Source organism: Pygoscelis adeliae, unplaced genomic scaffold (assembly GCF_000699105.1).
Source record: "Pygoscelis adeliae isolate BGI_AS28 unplaced genomic scaffold, ASM69910v1 Scaffold71, whole genome shotgun sequence".
Classification (NCBI taxonomy): domain Eukaryota; kingdom Metazoa; phylum Chordata; class Aves; order Sphenisciformes; family Spheniscidae; genus Pygoscelis; species Pygoscelis adeliae.
This window is the reverse complement of record NW_008824356.1, coordinates 829,995-854,849: the sequence shown is the minus strand read 5'-3', so window position 1 is coordinate 854,849 and position 24,855 is coordinate 829,995. Positions and strand designations below refer to the sequence as shown.

Genomic DNA, 24,855 nt, shown 5'->3' with positions numbered 1-24,855 from the left:
TAAACATTGGAACAGGCTGCCCAGGGAAGTGGTTGAGTCACCATCCCTGGAGGTATTTAAAAGACATGTAAATGTGGCACTTAGGGACATGGTTTAGTGGGCATGGTGATGTTGGGTTGACAGTTGGACTCGATGATCTTGGAGGTCTCTTCCAACCTTAATGATTCTATGATTCTAATTTCTTTTCCTTTTGGAAATAGGTCTTTAATACTGTATGTTCTCTAGATGCTTTCTGAACTACTAACTCAAGTTTAATTTTCTGTAAATAATGAAAAATACTTGTGTACATATAAGTTGTTTCTTAAAGTACAGTAATGAAGCTAAATTTAAACAGAGAACTAGCAAAGTCAGCAGCAGGTCATCTGATCATCATCCTTCTCCCATCTTTTTTTCTTTTTTTTTATTATTATCACGGAATTATCATAAAGTTGAGTTATATCCCATAACTCAATTCATAACAAAAAGCAAAAAACACTTGCATTTACATATGCAATTAAAAGTCGGGGTATGAACATCCAAGCTGAGACACCGAAACAGTGCATCTGTAAATATGACTTTTTTCATTCGAGATTTTTGTCAGGTTCTTAAATTATTGGTCAAAATAGTTTAATTTTTTTTTTTTGCATGCTTTCTTCTACTTTTAAATTATTAGTGAGGTAATAACGTGATTACTTCACTAATGGGATTTTTTTTCTTCTAGATGTCTCACATTAAGTAAGTTAAAATCCAATTCCTTTTCTAGCTATCAAAAGCTTTGTTTCCCACTGTGCTGGTCTTCTTACGGATGAAGTTGTTCAGAGACTTCTTCCTCCACTCCCAAGTGCTGTTGATTTATTGACACAGTAAGTGTGTGTATCAAACTGTTAAATGAGATTCTGGTTTTGAAAAGCTACAGAGTAATCTTATTGTATTTGATTCAGTGCACTTTCTAAAGAACTTTCTTTTCAAAGTACGAAAATTGGAGTATAGAATTCAGCTGTATAGCTGAAGACTTTAGCTGGCGTAATGTGTCTTGCAGATTCCAGTATAATGTAAAAATGCTAGGGAAGAAATTATTGCATGCTTTTGTTAAGTTAGTGTTTTTATTCTACTTTTTAAATCAAAGATACACATTTGTGTTTAAGCATGATCATTTTTTATAAAATTAAAAAAGGTTCAAGAAACGCTTGGACAAAAAGTTTGAGGTGGGCATTTTTTATGTTTAGATTCAGACCTAAGCTGGAAAAAGGTTTTATAATTTTTAAATTTTTGCCTTCAGAATATGTCATGATTTAATGTATTTGAGCTCTAAACACAAATTTACAGAGATATATCAACAAAAAAGTTAATTGTAATAAATACAGGTACAAAAAAGGCAATAGAAAGCCTTATTTATTTCTCTAGTATTAAATACAAGTAATGACTGGGAATGGAGAACATATAGGTTCTGTCAGAACATGTGAAATAAATTGTTTTGCTTGTACTATTGGTAGTGCAAATCAAAACTGTACTTATGTATAGATTTTAAAAGTATTCAGTAGAGTGGTACAAATGAAACCGCAGTGTTGCATAATGCTTAAAGTCTTTAACATCTCTGATGTGCTTTTTATATTTTAAGGCTTTCTTCAATATATAAATCATATGGAAATTCTTTAAAAACATCATCAACAGTTTATAGACATAAACTTTATGAATTACTAGCAGTATTGCCTCCAAAGACCTATGAAGGTACGTATTTCCTTACAAAGAGATATCCGTTAAAAATACCATGGGCTCATTTTTAAGTTTTTGTTCAACATATATTCAGCTAGCAAGGAGTAGTTCCACCTCTTCTAATAAACAAATTTTATTCCCTCTGTTTAGATTTGATGCAATTGTAGTGAAGTCACTATGGTTTTGAAAAGCTAGTGTTCATGATCTTTTTTTTCCCTTCTCCTATTACAAATACAGACTTTTGTCCTATTTTTAGTTGAAACTTGAAGGTAGACAACTCTGCAATTTTAAACTACTTGAAGAATTGACTTATTTTGATGCCTGTTTTACTTTCCATTGAATCCTAAATCCAAAAGGTATAATCTTAGCATAAACCAATCGAATATAGTCCATTAAAAGAATTTAATTTAATTGCTTCAAGTAGACTTATATATTACAGATATATTAATCTGTGCAGATTGTGGATAAAAAATTTGTATTTAAAGACAAATTTCAAAAAAGTCTGGGGATAGGCTCACTTTTCTGTAGCAGAACATAACTAGCAGTATTTAAAGTCTAATCCTCTTATCCAATGACTATGCACTGTAGCTCAACAGGTCTAACGGTTCAACTAAAACATTAAATACCGTTGTCATCTTTAAATTGTCATGTGAATATAGTTTGCCATAGAGTACTGTATGGACTGAAATAAGGAACCAGAGTGTTTGACAGTTGTAAAAAGAAGTACAGGGTGTTTCATCAGGACAGAGAGAATATGGGCCAGCCAGCCACTGAATTGGCTGTGTCCTCTATATCATGGAGGGAATCCTTACTCAAATAATCTGCTCCATCTAGTGGTAACTGCTAAGTGAATCTTCATAAGGACAAATCCCTGACCTTTGCCTTAAAGCTGTTGTCACTTCAGAAGTCTGTATATAACACTTGAAGCATAGTGTATAATATTAATGTGTGACTTGGACTTAAAAGACTGAAAGTGACACCTCCATCCCTTACAGCAAGTTATTTCTTTGGTTCTTTTATTACAGGGGCAATGTTTTATAGAATATGGATTTTTGGGTGTGAGCGTTTTTGGTGATTTCTTGGTTTGTTTGGGATTTTTGCATATGGTCTAACTTTATTGAAAAATAGACACTATTTTACAGTTGACCTGTAAAGTCTGAATCTTGTGCGAAAGCATCCTAGCTGAGGATGCTGCAATCTAGAATCAATAAATAAAGAAAAAGCTTAAAAGGTTTGTCACCCTGCTGAAGGCTTTGTAAATAGCCTTAGAATCAAAACAGTAATTTGACAGTTGTAGCCTCAGAGTTGTTCACCTGTTTGTAATATAGCAGTATGAGACTGGGGAAAGAATGGAAATGCGTATGTTGCCAGAGCTTATTGTCAAGGTCTGTTATGTATTTTAACATATAAATATGTATAATTTAGAAATGCAAAAAAAGTTTTTGAGGTAAAGCTTGAAACAAATACCTTCCTTGCCATATTATTTCAAGTATGACAGCTTCATGCAGAAACTGTGTCTTTGCAAATACTAGGATTTTTTAAAATAAATTATTTGGGAAAACAATATGATTATGGAACCCAGGGTGTTTTTCCAATGTCTGATTTTAGTCATTATCACTAGGAAGAACAGTAAGTGTACTCGTGTTGCACGTCCTGGCACACTTTGCATGGCTCAGGGTGACACGCTGAATGAGAAGCTTTCACCAGTTCATGGTTTTATTTCTTTTCTTTTCATTTTCTTCGATCTGGGTAGTTAGCCAGAGGCTATAAACGTGCAAGTTGTTTCTTTTTGAGAAAATCAGTGATGGGGACATACACTAGGAGTTGTAACTCAAGCTTTTAATATTTGCAAATAATGTGCAAAGCTTTTTTTCTTTAGCAGAAGAGGAACAAACCAAAATACCCAGCCAAATAAACAGTTGAAAACAGATTCCTTTATTCATAGCTTCAAGCCTCTTTGTCAACTCAAACCTTTAGATTTCTGAGGCCGGAGATACTAGGACTTGTTTAGGCTCCGCTTGGTCCTTTCCTGCTCTCTTTCAGCCTCTCTGATGTTTCTCTTGCTGCTTTGTCATCAATAAAAATCGGTCTGCTCAAACAGCAGAATTATGAAGGCTTACTGTGAGTAGTAGATGATTTTTTGCATTATTTCAGAAATGACAGCTATGAGAAGAATGTATTGGGTTAACTTGAACATCAGTGAAAAACACTTAGCGTGTTCTGGGTGCTGTATTCTGTCATGTGTGAATAGTTAAGACTTTTCAATTTAGCTGATACAAAGTATGAACTTGTTAAGCTGGGAAAAGCAGGTTCTGTTTCTAAGATGATTTTTTATATTCTTTATCATTTTCACATGTCATTAGTTTTGGATGCTGATGTGCTCATGTTTTTGAGGCTAAAACATTTATTTCCTGTGAGTTAATATAAAAAGTTTAATTATTATGACGTCCAATTTGATAATTTCACAGAAATAATTTCAGTAGTTTGAATTTTGATTATTAGATTTGTTGATGTTTTCTGTGGTCTGAAATTAATGTATTTTGTCAGACAACTCATTAGGGTTCTTTTTATTCTTCAGTTTTTTGTGCTTGTTATGTTCCACTGTCTAAACCATGAAATTGAATACAAGCATTCACTTCTCTTTCTTAATAGGATGAGATGAATAGCTAGAATGCTGGAGCAGCCTTCTGGCTCAAAATTTTGAACTGCTTTACATTGGGAAAATATTATTTGACATGTTGAGGATGGCCAAGTGTCTGGGACTAAAATAAATGTTAATTTGGTTAAAAATTGCTGAGTATCTCCATTAAATTTTATTTGAAAAGCTGTTTTCACAGAAAGGGAATTTTTCAATTTTTTTTTATTGTGATCTATAATAATCAATGAAAGAGCAGTTTCTAGTTGTTTTTAATTATTGTGTTTTTTAAAAAGACTCAATTTCTGTCCCTTTCACACATTATCTGTGCATCTTGGAATATATTTGATAGTGCTAACGTTTTACATTTCGATTTAAGCATTTTGGGAAAAATTACATACTTGCTAATTAGTCAGGGAGGCAGGCAAACCAACAGATGCCTGCAGGGGAGAGAGGCTGATGGGGACAGGAGTTTTGGGGGTAGGAAGTCAGCTTTCTCAGAACAGATTCAAGATTCAGGAAGGGTAAAATAACAGGTTACAGCTACCAGCTCCAACTATACAAACGGTTCTGCTTGTGCTCATGAGGTGCTGACAACTGTGTTGTCCCACTTTTTGGAACTTCTGTGTGTTGAAAAATTATAAGCAACTTTAGTGCAAACAGGTAATTGTGTGATCATCTAACAACAAAAGTGGATGCCAGGAACTGGATATGTGGAGTTAAGCCCCCCTTAATGCTGATATTTCCCAATTCATGAGGACTTGACTTTGCAATCTTAATGCTCTGGAGGCAAATTCTTATGTAATATTTGCATAAAGAGTGTGTGTGTTCTTTAAGATCAGTTCTGCCGTGTTTTTCAATACAACTTACTTATCTGATAAGCCAGACCTTTTTCATCACATGTGGTTCAGCACTGGAAATGTTCTCTCTCTCACTGCAGTGACTATTTTAATAACCTAAAATAGTCTGACTCGGAATGCCTAATGTTGCTGTTTATGTATAATGCACAATCTTGTCTGAAATATTGTGTACAAAAATATGTGAAAGTTTTAACTACCAGTGTAAATTATCATAATGTAACCTACAGTAAATTCCTCATGCTTTGCTTTTTGACTGCAAACTCCTGAAATCGGGGAGTATATTCTGCAGCTTTTGGTTATTTATCAAACTTATGGATGTTTTAAATTACATCTGCTTGCCAAGTCCAAGTATTCCTGCATGGTTATGTAATACATTCTACAGCATTAATTTTCAGGAAGTTTGTAGTGGAAATATGTCTGTGCTTGTAACTGCCTTTTTTCCTTTATTTTAATTGTAAATGTAACTAACTTGTTGGGTTAGCAGCTGTATGACATTATGCCTTCTGTAAAGGTCTCTGTTTTTCAGCTTCTAGATTGCTTTATGTGCTTAGTTTGCTTACCTCAGGTTAGCGCTCTGTTCTTTCCCCTGTAGCGAGAGTGTTCTCCAATCAACTATTTGAAGACTGAAGAAAAATGTTAGATAGATGTTGCTATTTCAGTATAAATATCTTGCTCCCAAAGTTGCTTGTGGCAAGAAATTAACCGAAAATTTTGAATATTTTTTTTAATTTAAAGGAAGCTTCTGTGCTGTTCTAAAAGAGTTAGTGGCCGACTTGACTGTCCCAGATAGCCAGATCGATGCCTCTACATTCTTGCTTCCACCCCTTTGTCATGAGAATGATCTCCTTTTACTTGGTCCCTTACTGCAGGAGACTGACCACCGATTTATTGAAGAGCAGGTACTTTTTGATCTAGTATAATGGTGATATTATATTTTCATACAGTTCTAGTTATTTGGGTCAGTGCTCGTTTTGACTTGGTCAAAAATATAGCTATTACTTTTTTCCTTCTTACAGCTCCTTTTAGGTAACAGTATAGCTGGCGGCAGCCTGGAGTATGACCCTTACTCAATTTATGAGAAAGTTGCAAAAGGTGATTCAGTACCTAAACCGCTACCTCCTGTATTGTCTGTTATCAGTGCAGCAACTCGTCTTTTTGGAGTAATGTTTTCCCATGTAGCAGAATCTCACAGGTAAAGTAGTAACTGTAACTGTTGGGGAATTTGGGAGATGCTAAAAGATGGTCACAGTGTTTGAGACTGAACACAGAAGAAAACGATTCTGGAAGAATAATGAATTGTATAAGCGGATTCTGTAAACCATCTGAATAACATAATTCAGACTAACAAATGATTAGACTCTCTGTTTAAAGTTACTCACGATGAAAAGGCACATCCAATAAGAGGTTACTGTCATTGCAATAAATTCTGTTGGCCAAGAAAAATACTGTTTTGTTTCCATAGCCAGGTCAAAATAGAAGCTATTTTAAGAGATACTACACAATTATTATAGTGCTTAATACATAATTACCAAATGCCTTAGAATCAAAGAGGGACAAAAGGGGTAGGAAGCTGTAGTAGAATTTAACCCTTATCCTGCCTCATTCGTTATAAAAAGTGGATGGGAAGTAACAAGAGTGTGTGTCTTAACACAGTTGTGTCAAGGTAGAGGAATGCTTGAAAGGGATCACAGACTTCTCTTGGATTTTTCTCTCTCTCTGTGTGTGTGTGTATCTTCCTATGCTCACAGGGCATTTTGGTTTGTTTCACATTTATAAACACACCGATTGCTGAAGCATGGAATTCCTCAAGATTTTTGCATGCTGTTGCTTATTCTGTGTGCTGCTGGTAATTTTCTTGAGTGCAGCATTAGAGCAAATCAATCATTTTTAATTTGAACAGTTTTATATTTTCAAAGCCAACTGTAGTTACACCTCAGATCATGATCATTATAGGTGGTGATGGCTTTGTAATTTCCTGTAAGGGATGAGGGCTTAGCGTGCAAGTCCTGAGTCTTGATGTCTTCACTGCTTAGAATGCTCAGGATTTAGTGTAATCCCGAGGCAGCTGTTCGTATGTGAGCATATCTGCCAATAAAATTGCCGCATGCTTTACAATACATTCTTCTGACTTGCATTTCCTTCCTTATTCTGTCTTCACTGACTGCTTTTTTTTGTGGGTTTTCTTCTGTTTGTCTGGGCTTTTTGCCCCTACTTGTCACCAGGTTGCTGGTTGGTTTTCTTCACCTATTTCTCAAGACCTGAACTAATTGTTGCAGATAACTGCATTTTCCTTTTCTTTTTCTTTTCCCTCCTCCTTTCTCAATTGTAAGCCAAAATGCATCATTCCTATACACGGTTCCTTTTAATAACATCTGTCTAATGCTACTTAGATATAAGTGATTATCTGTGAATACATATATTATAAGGAAACAAAGGCAAAAAGTTAGTGTTTGTAGAGTAATTACCTATTCTAATATGGAATACAAAAATTTTTTGTAGTAGACAGGGATGCCGGTTGAAGGAAAATGCTCAAGAGTTAGGGTAATAGATTTGTCCCACCTCTGTTTTTATAATATATAGACTTTGTTATGTGTTTTAAAATAAAATAAAAAAGCTTGATTTTTTCCTTTAATTTTTAATTCTGTGGTTTCTTTTCTGTTTTTGTTTAAGGCTCCAGGTGTTAGAGCAGTTGTTGAATTCCATAAAGCAAACAAAAGGATCACGGCAACAAATAGTACAACTTAATGTTGTGTCAGCCTTTTCTACTTCCTTAAAGGTAAATCTCCTTTGTTTCTCTCCTTTGTTTCCCTCACTCTCCCTTGCTCTCCCTCTCCCCCCCACCCCCCTCCAAACATGGCATCTGTTGGTTCCAATGTGTCTACACAGAAGTTCTTATTTTGATTAACAGTCAAGGTGAAGATCAGTCCTGTTTTCTGTGATAATATATTTTTTGTGATGTCACACTTTTCTTAAGTGCTGAAGAGTCACAGTTTAATTTTTCCCTTTTTTTTAATGTTAAAGGTTAGGGAAACCCATTCTAGTACACCTCAGTATACTATCATCCATACTAGTGTCATTCAAATAGGAGAGAGATGGAAAAATTCTGTTTGTATCATTTCTGTCTTTATCACTCTCTTTCATATTTCTTACTGTATAAATAAAAAAGTAACAATTGGTAAAATAATCTCGTAACTATCTGCCGTTTGTTGCTTTTCCCTGATGGTTTATTTGTATTTTCCTCTGTTCATGTGCAGTTTTCATTCTTCCTTTCTTAGGCTTTCTTCAAACTAAGGCAAAATGTTTTCACAATAGGCAAGACCTTTCATTGTACAATATTTGTGTTTGGGCCGTATTTAATATGCATTCAAGATAACTGCTGTAGCTTTTGCTTATACTCTTTTTTTGGACTGGGATTTTTCTTTGTGTCATTATTCTGTTTTCACTGTTTTTTTTCTTGATATTATTTCCTGAATTTTATGCTAGTGTGATGGTTTATTGTGTTCTACTGCAATCTATCCAGTATTTCTTAAAATCAGAATGTTGATATTATAATGTTGTGCTATGATGTGCACTTATCTGGAGTTAGACTTCTAACTCACAAAACAGCAAATAAAAATAGAGGAATTCCTCAGATAAAAGTGGAAGAAAATCAAATTCCTTCTGCAGGAAGGAATTTTGTAATTTTTGCACAACTGACAGAAAACCACATTTTTACTATCCTGTCTTGCTGTTTAATATATTTGATATCTATTTTTAGCACTTGGCTAACTGCAAAGGCAGTTTAGGTCCAGAAGAAGTTAGAAGGTCTGCCCTGACATTGGTAATGAGTGCCTTGGAAAGCAATAATCCACTCCTAAGATGTGCTGCTGCGGAGTGTTTGGCCAGATTGGCACAGGTGGTTTCTGACAGTGCCTTCACTGCTGGATTAGCACAAGTCAGTTTTGACAAGTAAGTTAAAAAAAAAAAAAAGTGGTAAGTTACTGGTTGAGTTTATAAAAATGTTAGATAAATCTATCTGGCCACTATTATGGTAATTTTTAAAAGCTGGTTTGCTTCATGAATTTGATGTCACTTCAGAAATTAACAGGAAAAAGCAATGCCTGACTTCTGCATATGTTTCTTAGTTTTGGTGATCTTTAAGAAGATTGTCTAAGTAAGCATGTAGATTTCAAATAAATTAAATTGGCTGCTGTTCTAGCAACATCATTTAAGTATATCTGAAATATTTTTGGTACTTCCTTCAGATAAGAAATCATAAATGAACTTAGAATTTTGGCAATATAACAATGTCTATTAAAATATTTTGCTGATTATATACTAGAATTTCCATTTGTGGATGTGCTTATTACACAGTATCAGTCTTGGTGATTACACTAACAGCTTTCTTTGCTTATAATTAATAGGCTGAAATCTGCTAGGGATGTGGTATCAAGAACAGGTCATTCTTTGGCTCTGGGATGTCTGTATAGGTACCTAGGAGGAATAGGTTCTATTCAGCACCTGAATGCATGTGTTGGAATCCTTTATACTTTATCTCAGGACAGTACTTCTCCTGATGTACAGGTACTTGTTACTTATCTAAAAATGTTATGTTACAAATGAACTGATTTATATTCTGGAGTATAAGTTTTTTCTTGTAAGAATAACACTTCACAACCTCTTAGGCATATGTTGTGGTTTAACCCGGCAGGCAGCTGAACCCACACAGCCGCCCACTCCCCCTCCCTTTCCCACCCCCAGTGGGATGGGGGAGAGAATGGAAAAAAAAAAGTAAAATTCGTGAGTTGAGATAAAGGCAGTTTAATAGCACAGAAAAGGAAGGGAAAATAATAGTAATGATAAAAGAATATACAAAGCAAGTGATGCACAGTGCAATAGCTCACCACCTGCCGACCGATGCCCAGCCAGTCCCCCAGCAGTGGTCACCGCCCCCCGGCCAACTCTCCCCAGTTTATATACTGAGCATGATGTCACATGGTATGGAATGTCCCTTTGGCCAGTTTGGGTCAGCTGTCCTGGCTGTGCCCCCTCCCAGGTTCTTGTGCACCTCCAGCCTTCTCAGTCAGTAGAGCATGGGAAGCTGAAAAGTCCTTGACTAGTGTAAGCATTGCTTAGCAACAACTAAAACATCAGTGGGTTATCAACATTGTTCTCATCCTAAATCCAAAACACAGCACTATGCCAGCTACTAGGAAGAAAATTAACTCTGTCCCAGCCAAAACCAGGCCAGCATACCTCACAGGTGATGGCTGGAGCGCAAAGGCAATGGAAACCATAGTCCCTGCTTGAAATCCACCTTCCAAGAAAGAACTATGAGATATGGGAGGTTCTTATTTAATGATCAGTGAGGCTGATAAGGCTAAGATATGCTGGCTTCAAAAACAATATCTGATGTTTTAGGAATTGATTAATTTCACGTTCATCTATATCTTGACCTTGACTAGATAGTACCTAGGTTTTTTTGTTCGTGTCAGTTTTTGTCTCAGCTACGATGTTTACCTCACAGCATTACTTGTTGAAGGGTTATGTGGTAAATACCAGGTATTTGTAGCCTGAATGCTGTAGAACTTGGTCAATATACTTCCTTGAATAAGGCAAGATGTTTTGAAGACTAATTCAAATTATTTCTCTGTGGCTAAAACTGTTATCTATCAAAATAGCTTTAAGAGACATTGAGTGTATTCTATGTAATTGTCTAAATCTCAGTTAAAGCATTTTTTAAGCTTTATCTGCAATATCTTTACACAGAGAACTGTATGTTGACATGAAACAGATGTGGCTTTGATGCAAAGTAACTGAGACTAAAACAATATGCTGTTTCAACAACTCTGTTGTAGTATTTTTTCATAATTCTTTTGTTCTTGCACATGGACCTATAAGAAATTTTACAGAGTAGAATGTATTTGAAGAATAATAATCACTATTAAATTAATCTATTATTAGATTAATTTATTTTTTAAAATTAACAATGACAAATTTAAAATGACACTTTCACTGCAGAACATGCAGTTCCTTGTAAAATATTCAAAATGGTTTATTAAGCATCAGGTTCTTAAAGTTTCTTTCTATAACCTCTCCATTTGTCCCTTTGGAACCTAAAAGTGCAACTTTTATTACACAATTACTGAATTTCACTTGAACTATCAAATTCTAAAAAGATCTTATGTTTATTCTATCATATAGACATTACATGACTGCTGCTCTTATTTTACAGGCATGGGCCCTACACTCTCTGTCACTGATAGTAGATTTAGCTGGCCCCTTGTATAATGTGCATGTGGAACCTACCTTATCTCTCGTTCTCATGTTGTTGTTGACTGTGCCTCCTGCTTACGCTGAAGTTCACCAAAGCCTTGGGCGCTGTTTAAATGCACTTATTACCATGCTGGGCCCTGAGTTGCAAGGTATGCAACATACAATAGTGTTGGCTTTGTCTGGTTTAGCAACAAAATTGCTAAACATTGTTTGAATGTGTAATTCAAATTTTATCCACAAATAAGTGCATGCTAAGTTTTTTAACTCGTTGTAAGACAGTATTTCACAGGCCATGAGTTTATGCAATCAAGATGACATGACTGCTAGTTTTCCATAAGTAGTGTCTCTTTTTGACATCTTTTCCTTTGTTTAAACTGGTTCTCCAAGCCTTGCCTTGGGCTGAAAATTCTTACGTTTAGCATGAAAACAGAAGGTATTCATATTTCAAGAGTTAGGAGCCAGTCTATGTCTTAGTTATGATGCAGACACTTAAAATTTGCATCTAAATCAACTTTTAGGTAGCTGGACACTGAAATTTCCAGAGGGCAATGTGACCGTTATTCATTGATATCAGAGTATAACGCAGACATAGAAAGTATCCTTCAAGAGGATGAGAGTTCTGGGTCGCTTGGGAAGAAGACAGGTTATCGTGTTTTGAAAAATAAAGTTGATGTTTTAAAACCAAAAACCTTTTTTCTTCCGAATATAGGCAGCAGTACGACAGTTTCAGCCTTAAGAACTTCCTGCCTCCTGGGCTGTGCAGTGATGCAGGATAATCCCGACTGCCTTGTTCAGGCTCAAGCCATCTCTTGCCTTCAGCAGCTTCACATGTTTGCTCCTCGACATGTCAACTTGTCTAGCCTTGTAAGCTGCCTATGTGTGAGTATACGTTTACTAGTCTATATCCTTGTATTTTAAAACATTTTGTTCAGAAACACTTAAAAAATGCAGATGCTTCTTTAACCAGAGAAAATGATCATTGTGCAGGGGTGAGGTGTTTCATATCCTCCTACAGGCAAGTATTCTCTATTTTTTTCAGTTTTTTTCCCCGGTTGCTGCTTCCCCTTTACAAGTGCAATCTGCTGCTCTTATTATTACAACTTCGTGCTGGATTTTTACCAGCTATTTTATGTTGGCCAGTTTTTTTTTCTCTGCTGCTTTCTATGTCTTAGGTGAAGGATTGATTAAAAAAACCTCATGTGTACTAATTAATGAGAATTGTTTTGTTTGGGTTTGTTTTTTCATGATGGTGAAAAATTGTAGATTTTTCTATTTTGTAATTTCTGTAGCACTAATGCTTCAGTGTACTGACTTCTTGGCAGTCAGCATAAAAATTTCCAACACTTACATAAGTAATAGTCAAACTAGGTCTTTGGAAAAAATAAACAGGATTCTTTTTCAGCCCTATTTGACAAAGAGGTGGGGGTTTTGTTTGTTTGCTGGGGGGTTTTTTGTTTGTTTTTTTTCCCCCAAGGTCTCTCTGTCTTTGAATAGCTGCTGTTCTGAAGCACTTAGTTCTATGAAGAAAGCAAAAGTAATTATCTGGTAGTTATTAGCCTTGGTGGGTTTTCAGGGGCTAGCTAGTGTTTGCTTGTTTTTGTTTATTTTGTTTTTTTTTTCAATAAGACCATCTAGTCTCCCTGTAAATCAGAGCGAAACAAAAAAACACAGACAATAAAGTATGGTGGGTTTTTTTTTAATCTCTCTTGTCTACCTTAACGCAGTTCTTATTCACATCTTCCCCTAGGTAGCACTTGTATATCGATAGTAACCATGTATTGACTTTGTATAAAGTTTAGATTCCTTCCATTTTTCTTTATTCAGTTTGACTAGAAACTTGATTGTGGGAGCCAGGAAAAATTGAAGGAGAAGCTCTTTCAGCCCCACATTGTGTTAGGCACGAATATACTAGTTGCAGAAGAACTGGAACTCATCTGAAGTGTTCTTTCTTTTAACATATACCAGCTATGATTATCTCTTCTCTGGGTAAAACACAGTTTTTCTTACATTGATAAAATCACAACAAATTGTATAAGTCACTCTCTTGCTCAGAGGATATATTAGCATTTAGGATCATATGTAAGTCCATGTACAGTCTGCTTCCATGTAGAGTATGATCCCTCTAACTAATAGCAAGTACTTACTAATAAAGAGGATGTCGTGATAAAGTTGTCTGGTCTATACGATATTACTGATTTTTATTGTTTTTACAAATTGTCTCAAAGTACTTCATACAGTACGTTATGAACTTTATAACATTAAATTAGTCAATTAAGAAGAAGCATGGTTCATGGCTCAAGTGTGTGTGTTCGTGCATCTGTACATGTGTGTGTTCACCTCTACCCCAGAAACGATGTGTGAGCTTCACCACCAAAGGAGGAGTCCACCAAAGTCAGTGGCCTTACGTGGATGAATTTTTCTCATTCTCATGAACTTGTTACAGAACTACAGCCAATGTTGCTGATACTGACAATTCAGTAAACGTCAATACGTCTCTCAAGAGTGTCATAAACAAAGAAGGTCTGAGTGTGTGCTTTGCAGGTCTGTGAGAAGATCATTGCACAAGCAGACTTCTGCATTTGTAAAACTCGCCATCCATCTGTGTAGTTTCCACCCACTAAATCACCGTCTTGCTAGGGAAGCAGAATAAACTATTGGACTGGACCTGAAATCTGCTCTTGTCTCTGTTGTTGGCTTGCAAGGTGACCCTCAGCAAGTCATTCTCCATGAGTTTAAATTTCTGCAAGTGGAGAACAAGGTGTGACTGTCCTCCTTTGCAACACATTTTGAAGTCTTAAGGGGAAGTAGAGTATAAAAGCTGGACGCTAGATGCTGTGGATATTCACCACTGCATTCTTTATTTAAGACAGGAAAACAGGAGAGGCAAAGATTCTGCAGTCAGATAATTGGTCTTTTCCCCTTCTGTCCATAGAAACATGAATTCTTATTCATAAAATCTTGAAAACAAATGTGCAAAGAATTTTTTTTTTTTTTAGTAATATTTGAACCAACTCCCCTCTCCATCCTTTTTCCCCAAGGTTTCCGGAAAATTTCTGTGTCTTCAAACTTGCCTGTATAAAATTCTGAAAAAGACATTCTCTTTTCTGTTGTTTTGTTTTCTTTTCTGTTGTTTTGTTTTCTTTTCTGTTGTTTTGTTTTCTTTTCTGTTGTTTTGTTTTCTTTTCTGTTGTTTTGTTTTGTTTTCTTTTCTGTTGTTTTCTTTGTAAATGTAGCATTAGGCATGCCAACACAATTGCTGTGACCAGCTGCAAGCTGCCTTCTCCACCTGTCTTCCCACACCCTAGAGCATGAGATGGTTCAGGTCCCCAAAGTATTTAGACCGTTCAGTTTGTGACTATGCTAGCACTAACAAAACATGATTCAGGCAATGGATACACAGCTTCACTGGCTCTTTTTTTTTTTTTTTTTTTTTTTAAATTGTGTACATGTGCCTGTCATTATCCAGCTTCCCTTCTCCAGCTTCTGCAAGTATTCCTTGTTTGTCAGTTGGATCTTTTTTCACGGGGCTTTGCATCTAACAGTAATACTTATCCTGTCAGTTAAATTCTTGGCTCCAGCGGAATAGAAATCATATGCTTTTAATCATGTCTAACATTAGCTCTAAAGCTAACTTAGCACAGACTTCTAAAGAACTTATCTGTCTAAGCTTATGATGTAGCGAACACCAGTTTTCAGCTGCAAGACATTAAAGATATTTTGAAACACGATAAGTATACAATGTCAATAACTGTGCTGTGCTGTTGTCTTGGTACTGTTTAAGTACTAATTTTAGGGGCAGCTGGCTTGCAATTTGTGTTATTAAATATTAATAACATTAAATATAAGATAAATGAACTAAGCAAATTAGGGTTTTGGTATGTTTGAGGTAAGATTCTGAATTTTAATATACGCTGAATTTACATGTAACGGTTTCCATGTGTGGTTGTTATCACTGTGATATCTATATTTTGGTTTTGTCATGACTGGTTTGTCATTTGTTTTTGTGCAGGAAATCTTGTTGGATAATTCTGTGTTGGTAGGTCCCTGTGCCTTGTTAATCCTAAACTTTTGCAGTTTGCAGTGGTGTTTTTTATTTCATCTGTTATCTTTTCCTTTTAACCATTTTAATGTAATTTCTTTTAGCATGTCAAGTGACATTTGATTGTCATCCTAACCAGACCCTTCCTAACTTTCTGCAGGCGGCAGACATACATTTCATTTATGTGCTTAGTGAGGCATAATTTTGTTTTTAACGTGTTAAGCACAGAAAGGGAACTGTTTGTTCATTTAAGTTTGTATGTGATGCTTGCATTTTGTGTCTGTTATTTAGTCCCGTCCCCTGCTTAGAATGTGGGAGAATGAGAGAGATGAAAAATGTGCATCTTGCATTATTCAGTAGCCTGAATTGGATCCTCTGTTTTTTCCCTATTAAAAATGAGCACGCAATTTATGCATGTCCAACTTGAAGTAGAATGTGTAGCCTGCTTGCATAAATGTTGCATTAAAAGCCTCACTTGTTGTTTTTAAAGTTTCAATTAAAGTATCTTGCAGACATACTTATTGAGTCAGGTTTCTTTTCTTTTAGAAGGATTGTGCAGAGAGTGTATCTTTGTGTGTATTAAATATGTAATTCTGAGTATTGTAGATTCATGTGCATGCATAGAAATTCAGAAGACGAAGCTTAGCTTTGTTAATGTAACAAAGCTTTTTGTCCTTAAGTTGTTCTTTTTAACTGTACATTAGCTAACATGTATTAGTCATTTTGACTAACATAATTGACCTGTTGCTGACAAATGAGGAGCATGACCTCACTGCAAGGTTTCCCTGCAGCAGACACTCAGCTCTGTCTACTTTAAGGATGATGACAGCTAAGAGTACACAATTGTTTAGTTGTAGAGAATAACTCTTTTGATGATAACCTAAGCTTAATTTAAAAGAAGCTGCATAAATATTGGTGTAGCCATCTTGCCTGGCCACACAGCTGGTTCATTGTATCTTTGGGATCCCCTTCAGAATGTTCTTAAAATTGAAAGCAAGCAAATAAAAATCAGAAAGCTCCACTCTAACAAAAAAACCTTGAGGCTATGTCTTGGGTTTTTTAAGTGTTTTTCCTTATTTCTGTAATAATGAATCTGTTATCATGTATTTTTCAGTATAAAAAACAAACACTGGCCTGCTGGTGTTAAAATATGGTGACGCTATAAACTTTTTTGCTAGAAACTGCTCGGGAGAGCTGACTTGTCTCAGTGTGATACATTCACCAGTAACCATCACCCTTCCTCTCACCTTCTCTAAAACATAATTTAATGGAATCTGAGTATATAACGTTTTTTGTGATGAAATTGCAGCAGTATTCTCTTTGCCCTTTCTTAAAGACTTCCTTTCATGCATGGAGTTCAGATTTACTAAAGCGTGATTGACTGTCTCACCCTTGGTTACACTGGCATTTCTCTAGTTACATCTGAGGATGATTTGAGTAATTTTCTCTTGCACTGAGTTTTCAAGCCCATTATATATACCCTGTAGTCAAAGAATGGAGTTAATTGTTCACTGAGACCACGATTCAGCTGTCATTCAAGTTAATGGAGGTCTTTCTACTGGTATCGGTAGGAGTTGGATCCAGCCCCAAACCAGTCTTATAAGTTACCTTTGGAGAGAAAGTGTTAAAAGTACTGATACGTTAAAATTGATTACAGGAGTTGCAAAACCTTTCATTTGGGCTGAAAAAAAAAAAAAGCTGAGTAAAAATAGCATCAGTTACATGCTTACTGACTTCACAGATTTGTCATAACTGCAATTGTTCAGAAAATACCAGCCTTACTGAGGTATCGCTATAAAGCTTTGTTAGCCATCTTACTGTTTCTTCTTGCATGTTTCAGGTGAATCTCTGTAGCTCATATTTATTATTGAGACGTGCAGTGGTAGCTTGCTTACGTCAACTTGTGCAAAGAGAAGCTGCTGAGGTATCAGAATATGCTGTTGCATTAGTTAAAGAGAGCAGAGAAGATTTTACTCCAGGTAACGTATTGAAGTTTTGAGATCAAAGCGCTTGACACATTGATAGTGAATTTTAAACACACTCTCCTATGGGTATGAAAACTTTGCTATGTTCTTGAAATCTTTAACTCAAAAAGGTTTTCTGCTTCAGTTCTTTATATAGTACCAAATTATGGAAGCGTCCAAACCCTTTCTTAGTGATAAAATGAAGATACTATTGCTTTTCATATACTGTGGATAGTAAGGGTCACTATGAGAAAATGCAAGTGGAGTTCCTGAGAAACCTAAGCCTATCTAGCCATTAGCTGTTGTAGTAACTACTTCATAGTCCTGCATTTTACATGCATATTCATAATTTTATTTTCCCACATAAATCTCTTCTTAAATTAAAAATCTGTCATTGAGGGAAGGTGTACGAAACCTGTTGAAGAAAGTTTCTGCTGACCTCTTTGGAGAACTAGTTAAGTAATGATCAGCTGAGGTCCCTAGACTTTTTAATTTCCTAAGGGTTTGGGTTTTTTGCTAAAAGGCCTGAGAATGATCACCAGTTCATCCTCATGTGCCTTCCTGTGAGGGGATGGTGGTAGTAAATGATTTAACTTTGGATTTCAATTTAAGCTCATTTGGAAATTTTCAGAAAAGACAGACTATAGCCATTTTGTAAAACTGCTGATTTTTAAAATTGGTAATATTGGGCAAATAAAAATCAGTCATATTCATTTAACAAATCATTTCCACGTGTCTGGTTTTGAGCTTTAGTGGAGAATAATTTTAACTTCCCTTTCAAGTTAAAACATTGCTTTAGTATTACCTTATGGGTCAGTGTGAGGAATCAGATGGCCAAAGATAATTTTTTTCAGGAGTTCAGATGCTATGGTGATTACCTGAGACGCTGTGAAATTCAGAGCAGGATTCTTTTTTTTTGGGGGGGGGGACGGGACACACACGACACTTTCTTCCTGTCGTTAGTATATTTCTGCAAAAGTTCAAAGTTTGTTTTGTACTCAGATGGTTTAGACATGGTATTAAAGCAATTAATACTATTACTTCAAAAGTATTTCAGGGCTAGATACTTGTTGTTCACAAGATACTCTGTGTGCAACCTTCAGTGGGTTTTCTGTGGTCTTTACTGCAGTTTTGTGATGTACAGCATTCTGCTCACAGACTTTGTTCTTAGCAGATGTTAACATCAGAGAAATAGGCCTGGAGGGGGCGTTGCTGGGCTTGCTGGACAAAGAATTGGATCAAAGATTGTGCCAAGATATCAAAGAGACTCTGACTCATATGCTTACTTCAATGGCAGTTGAAAAGCTCTCTTTTTGGCTGAAGCTTTGTAAAGATGTTCTTGCTGCCTCAGCTGGTAAGTCCTAAGACACTGTGTTTGAGAACACAATGAAAATAAGGCCTGCAGCAGTACAGTATGTCGCTGAGGGAAAGTATTCTTGTTTCTTGAATTTTCACATTTATGAAGTGTATCATTGTCCTTCATATTGAAACACTGAACCCTTTAACTTAGTTCTTTCAGAAGGAATATGACTTTCTCCCTTCTGACTGCCTTTTCCCTATCGAACAAGTTTTTGTCAACATTTTAGTATGTCTTGCCTGTTCATATTCTTGTTGATTTATAGTTCTAATGTTAACTTATTTCCATATCAGAAATGGAAATGCAGAACGCATTTGAGCTTGCGCATCCTGTGCAAGTACCTACAAGAAAAATATTCAGACTCTCTCTTCTATTAATAATAGGAATGATGCAGACCTACTATATCATAATGAAACTCCTGAGCCGATAAAATTAATTATTGTGCTGAATATTGGGGGGGGAATTTCTTTTCTTTTACCTGCAGTGCAGGAGGAAAACCTCTTGGATTTAGATTTTTTGATTTGGAAAGGTAATAGCTTCTAATGTGTCACACTTACTTTAAAAGGGGTTTTTTTCTTTCACTTCTTTCACTGCAGTTCTTCATTTAAGTTCGTGGTATTGATCTTGTCTTCCAGCAAGTAATAGCAACCAAATGCAGACAGTTTTGTTACATTTTATTTTTAATTCTAGCATTTACTTTAAGACACCAAGGTTGAAGGGAGTCATAGTGAGTTGGAGCCTAGAGATGGACTTTGAAGAGATTTTCTTATGAGTACTCCTGTAGTTTTCAGCTACAGTAAGAAAGAATATTACATTTCTCTTTTTTTTCCCCACGTTCTAAATACAGATTTCAATACAGTAGCTTCAGTAGATACCACTCAAGAAGAGGAAACTGCCAAAGTGGATGATGCATCTGTATTAACGTCTGACAGTGATGAGAGGTTCCATCCTTTCAGTAATCCACGATGGTCTACCAGAGTTTTTGCTGCAGAGTGTGTTTGTAAAATTGTAAGCCAGTGTGAAAATGCAGGCAGTGCACATTTTGACATAACTTTGGCTCAGGAAAGAAAACAACGTGATTCAAGGGGTATGTGTTAAGCACTGAAAGAATTTCTCAGAATGCAAAATATGCTTAAAATAAATGTTAGCTGTTTGCATCTTAATGAAATTCATCATAAATTTGTTGTTTGTAATCATTGAAGCCTTTGATTATTCTGATTAGAAGCCTTTCTTTATTAAGGTGTAGAGCGATTTTTATTTGTCAAAATATTGGCATATCACTGCAGCATTTACATTCACTTTCCTGGTTATTAGTACCATGGCATACGCGTAGGAAGCCATTGTTTCTGCATAAGCATTGGCAATCAGAAGTGATAGCTGGCACCAGCCTACAACATCACAGTTTGGTATCTGGGAATATTACTAAGACTCCACTTTTTTTTCTTTCCATAATTTGCATAATTACCAGTAGAAACACAGTGCCAATTTTCAGTACCTCTCTATGTTTACCTGGAGCTGTTTTCCTCAAAACTCTTTTTTAGAAAATTTGCCTCATACATAAAGATATTTATGCTTTATTCTAAGTACTTTTTTTTTTTTTACATTCAAATGGAAAGGAGCTTACATTAGCTAACATAAGATGTCCAAGTAAGATTGTTGTATGTGTAAGCTGCCTTAAGTGAATCCTTGATATGTAGTAAGGTAAAAGGTAAAATGTACATTTTGAAAATGTTGGGAGCAGTCTTGCAAAATATATTATGTCTAAAGCTAAATTTAATAAAACTTTTTTCTTTTTTAATTTCTGTTTTCTCTTCAGATGACTTTTTGGTATTGCATTTAGCTGACTTGATCCGTATGGCTTTTATGGCCGCCACAGATCACAGTGATCAACTTCGTCTTTCTGGGCTTCAAACATTGCTAATTGTTGTTCGGAAGTTTGCAGCTGTTCCAGAACCAGAGTTTCCAGGTCATGTAATTCTGGAGCAATATCAAGCCAATGTAAGCACCATTGCTAATAACTTAGAAAAGTTTAGAGTTACAGTTAATCACTAAAAGAAATTTGCTTTTTGCAGTGCGTAGTGCTAGAGTTCGGTTTCAGTTACTTTGTTACTGAAACTATTAATTTCTTCAGACTTAACTTCCTTAGAAAGCATCTTTTCAGTTGGTATATGTTTTAGCCCCAAAGTTTTTCAAGTTTCAGCATTTTTCCCTCTTCCCTATTTGAATACAGCAAAAAGAAAATAGAACATCGGGGGTTTTTTGGAAAGCATTGGTTTCAAAGTGCAGAAGTATTGCAAGAAATATTAGGAACAACTATCATTTAAAACTCTGCTTAGAAATAAATAGCCTTTGCACACCAGAGATCACACTAGATGATCTTGGTCAATAAATAAGCTAGAGGAGGTAAAAGCATGGATTGTACTCACAAGGCCTATTTCAGTTAAGTCTTGGTTGAGACCTACAGAAAAGATGTCCTGATCATTTTGCATCCCAGACTGCACTTCTATTAAATATGACAGGCAACTGTGTTAAGCCTCATCTGGCTCCCATTTTTCAATTTCTAGCAGGCATTGAATAAGTCAGACCACTTTCTCTCATAGAAAAGGAGAGATCCTGACACTGAAGACATCCTAACCCACTTTGATCTTGCTCTTGCCATTAGAATTCTATTCTACTGGCACTTCTTTGTGGGAAAGGAGAAGTGCCTTGATCTAGTCTGGAACTACCAAGGGAAACAAATACACCACCTGTCCTTGCTGTCCAAAACCATCAAGCAGGTCACAAGTAGAGCTAATAATTCTCCTTTTAACCTTCACTACCCTTAAAGTGTTTCTGCTGATACTATGCATAGATCTTCTCATCAACTGTTTTATAGAACTTGAAGAGATGTGAAGCAGTTAAATATCTAATCTTGTCAATTTTGATAAAAATAACCAGAAATAGATGGATGTAGATATTCCAGAGTTAAGTAATTGTTTCCTGAAATCTTGTTCCGAAGTTCCTTAAATGAAGTCTAAGATTTAGGGAGTCTTAAGAAACCGTCATTAATTGTCATTAAAAACAACTCCTCTTCACTTATTTTCACAAACATGTATTTGTAGTACATATACTACACTTTGTACTTTCTTTTCAAAGAACATCAGACTTAAGTCTGAGTGTTCAGATATCAGCTAAAGCAGCAAGGGAAATTTTCATTAGCCTTTAGTGAAATAGCTTTCAACAGTGGGAGGAGGTGACATCTCTGCAACCTGGTAAGTATATGTTTGTGTGTTCTTTATTAGGCAAATGGGGTTTGTGCTCTCCCCTTCTTTCACTTTGCAAAGTTGACCAACTTCAGCTGTTCATTTCCTTAAATCTGTATTCTTTCTGAGTGAGGAATGAGTAAGGAAATGTCACTCATTACGTGTCTTGCAAGTCTTTCATGGTTTGGAACATTGTTTTTTCTTTTGAGGGCTTCTCATCAAGTCAAGAGTTCAGGAAGGAAGAGGTTTCTGTTTCAGTTTTAGACTGTGCAAAAAATAGAATCAACTTTGAAGACCCCTCTGAAAGAGAACCATGTCTTCAGTGTAAGCAAAACAAAACAGTAAAAGTATGATTGCAACTGTCTCCCTGCTCTTTAACCTCACCGAAACAGTCTGTGGAAAAATGAAAAGGAAACTATGCTTTATAATGGAAAACTGCAACAAAGCCTGCTTATGAAAAGTGATTATTTAGTTAATTGTTCACTATGTATTAAATGTTGTATAACTTCTCTTTAGGTTGGAGCAGCACTCAGGCCTGCCTTTGCTCCCGAAACTCCTCCTGATGTCACAGCAAAAGCATGTCAGGCAAGTGTTGAAAATCAGAAGTCTTAGGTAATAGACCCTCTGAAATTTTCTTTTTGCTTGATACCCCACACAAGACAAAGGAAATAAATCATCTAGCCTCAAATCCTCGATGCACACAAAATAATGTCACCCATGTTACCTCTATATTGTAACAACTCAAAGATTTTATGCACTTCAAAATCTTTTGAGAAACTTTGTAGCAGTTGATACTTTGGATATTATTTATGACATCCTTCTAATGTTTTTGGCTTTCATTACTTATGTATACTAAACTGTAATGTCATTTAATATTGATTGTTATCCAAGACTAACTGTATCTCAGTAGAAATTAAATCTGGTTTTCTTAATTTTACAGATGGAAAAAAGAGTATCCAGTGGTGTTTCGCTCTTGTTTCTCATTATTTCTGTTTTACAACACTAGGTATGCAGTGCCTGGATAGCAAGTGGTGTAGTAAGTGATCTTAACGACCTTCGAAGGGTTCACCAGTTGCTTGTATCCTCTTTGGTAAAGGTGCAGGCTGGGAAAGAAGCACAAAGTCAACAATATAATGAAAGCACCTCAACTATGGAGATACTGGCTGTGCTTAAGGCTTGGGCAGAGGTTAGTGTAACAGCTCTGTAATGGTAGTCTTGATACCCAGTAGGTGAGTTAGAACCTTTCAGACAAAATGGTTTCAGGAATTTCTTACATGCTTCATTAAATAGAAGTTGCTGGTCCTTTGCTTTGCTTTGATACCTCTAAACAGTACATGAACTTTGTAAAGTTGACAAAAGCACTGCTAGTTAAACTGTTTATATTGTACTATACATTAAGAAATACGTCTAGTACTTAAGAAATATGAATTTCTTAACATGTTCTAATATTTCAGTATTCATTTTAAATTGGCGTGGTATAAATGGCTATGGTGATGGTCCACTGAACGTACCATTTTAAATAGGTGTCATTTTTCTCATTGTCTGTTGGCGTTTAATTTCTTACAGGTAGTTCTTGTGAGTTAACAATGTCAGTTCAGTACTGCATTGGCTAACTGCCTTAAAGTCAGCCACATGAATGCCCGTTTTAATACATATAAATGCAAGGTTAGATATTCAAAAATAAAAAATCTGGAAAATGTATGTAATTTCTAGAAGGTGTGTCTTAGAAAGCACTGATAATAACCTTGGATGCTGACGGTTGATAACCAGCTAAATGTGAGCATATTATGTACTTAATATGATATTTCTGTGTATAACCAGGGAGGTATTTTGAAGGAGAAAGCAGGCAATAGATAGCTTTTATGTGAACATTTGTAGAAAAACTTACCAACCTCTGGTGTCCATATTTGAGAAAGGATACTGGCAAAATAGGAAAGCCATTGGAGAAAAGCTAGCAAGAGGGAATAAAGATCTTGAAAACATGCTTACGCCAACGGATTTAAGTAGATCAGTCTATTTAATCTATTCAGGAAAAGATAATGTGCTGTGATCAATTTAAAATTATTATATGGAAAAAAGGTTTTTAATGGCATATAACAATAACCTATCATTGGTCAGAATCTGAGACAAAATTCAGGCTAGTTGTGAGGCTCAACTGTAAGAAGTGAAGGTCTGTAGATTGTTCCAGTCTATAATTAAGATCACTAGAAGTCTTCAAAGCAAACTCTGTATAACTTTCTACTGGATCTTGGATATGAGAAACTACAACAAAGTAAACTGGTGATAAGCTTTTGTGACCTGTAATTTACAAATATTTCACTTAAGCCCTAGGCGGTTCCTTCTCACTTAGGATCTTACCTATTTCTTGTTTCCAGAATTTGGAGGAATTCCCCCATCCTGTGGCAGGGAGGAGTGAGAGAGGGGCTTGGTGGGTGGTTAGTTGCTGGCCTGGGTCAACCCACTGCAACTAGCAAACTTGAAAAAGATACAGAAGTCATAATTGCAGGAGACGGATGCTCACAAAAGCTAACTTTAGATTAGTTGAACTGGTCTCCTATGTCTCCTTTATAGTTAAGGAGAAGAGCTTCCCTCCAGGGGCATTTTGGAGAGACTAAAGAGGGCTGCTGGTCTGAAACATTCTCAAGCCTATCTTTTTCAATAACTAGAGAGGCATCTAGGGAAATTAACCTTCTCACATTGAAGTTAACCTACTGATGGTGACACCCAAAGTTTGCAAATGATGCACGACTGTACTCTTCATTCTTTACTGCTAACACAGAGTAATACATAGTTTTGAGAAGTTGGTTGCAA

At 35.9% G+C, this 24,855-nt stretch overlaps 1 protein-coding gene across 1 annotated transcript in view; it reads left to right on the top strand.

The window, feature by feature from the left end:
- The window catches only part of HEATR5A (HEAT repeat containing 5A), a 59,905-nt gene that overhangs the window by 22,456 nt on the left and 12,594 nt on the right, over nucleotides 1-24,855 (top strand). Inside the window, exons 14-29 of the mRNA XM_009319359.1 lie at nucleotides 743-842; nucleotides 1,598-1,707; nucleotides 5,923-6,086; nucleotides 6,204-6,379; nucleotides 7,858-7,963; nucleotides 8,945-9,135; nucleotides 9,591-9,750; nucleotides 11,402-11,591; nucleotides 12,152-12,321; nucleotides 15,452-15,478; nucleotides 17,322-17,460; nucleotides 18,620-18,799; nucleotides 19,650-19,889; nucleotides 20,619-20,800; nucleotides 22,561-22,629; nucleotides 23,051-23,230. Of these exons, the coding sequence (XP_009317634.1) occupies nucleotides 743-842; nucleotides 1,598-1,707; nucleotides 5,923-6,086; nucleotides 6,204-6,379; nucleotides 7,858-7,963; nucleotides 8,945-9,135; nucleotides 9,591-9,750; nucleotides 11,402-11,591; nucleotides 12,152-12,321; nucleotides 15,452-15,478; nucleotides 17,322-17,460; nucleotides 18,620-18,799; nucleotides 19,650-19,889; nucleotides 20,619-20,800; nucleotides 22,561-22,629; nucleotides 23,051-23,230 (2,384 nt within the window). The remainder of the gene's footprint in view (nucleotides 1-742; nucleotides 843-1,597; nucleotides 1,708-5,922; nucleotides 6,087-6,203; nucleotides 6,380-7,857; nucleotides 7,964-8,944; nucleotides 9,136-9,590; nucleotides 9,751-11,401; nucleotides 11,592-12,151; nucleotides 12,322-15,451; nucleotides 15,479-17,321; nucleotides 17,461-18,619; nucleotides 18,800-19,649; nucleotides 19,890-20,618; nucleotides 20,801-22,560; nucleotides 22,630-23,050; nucleotides 23,231-24,855) is intronic.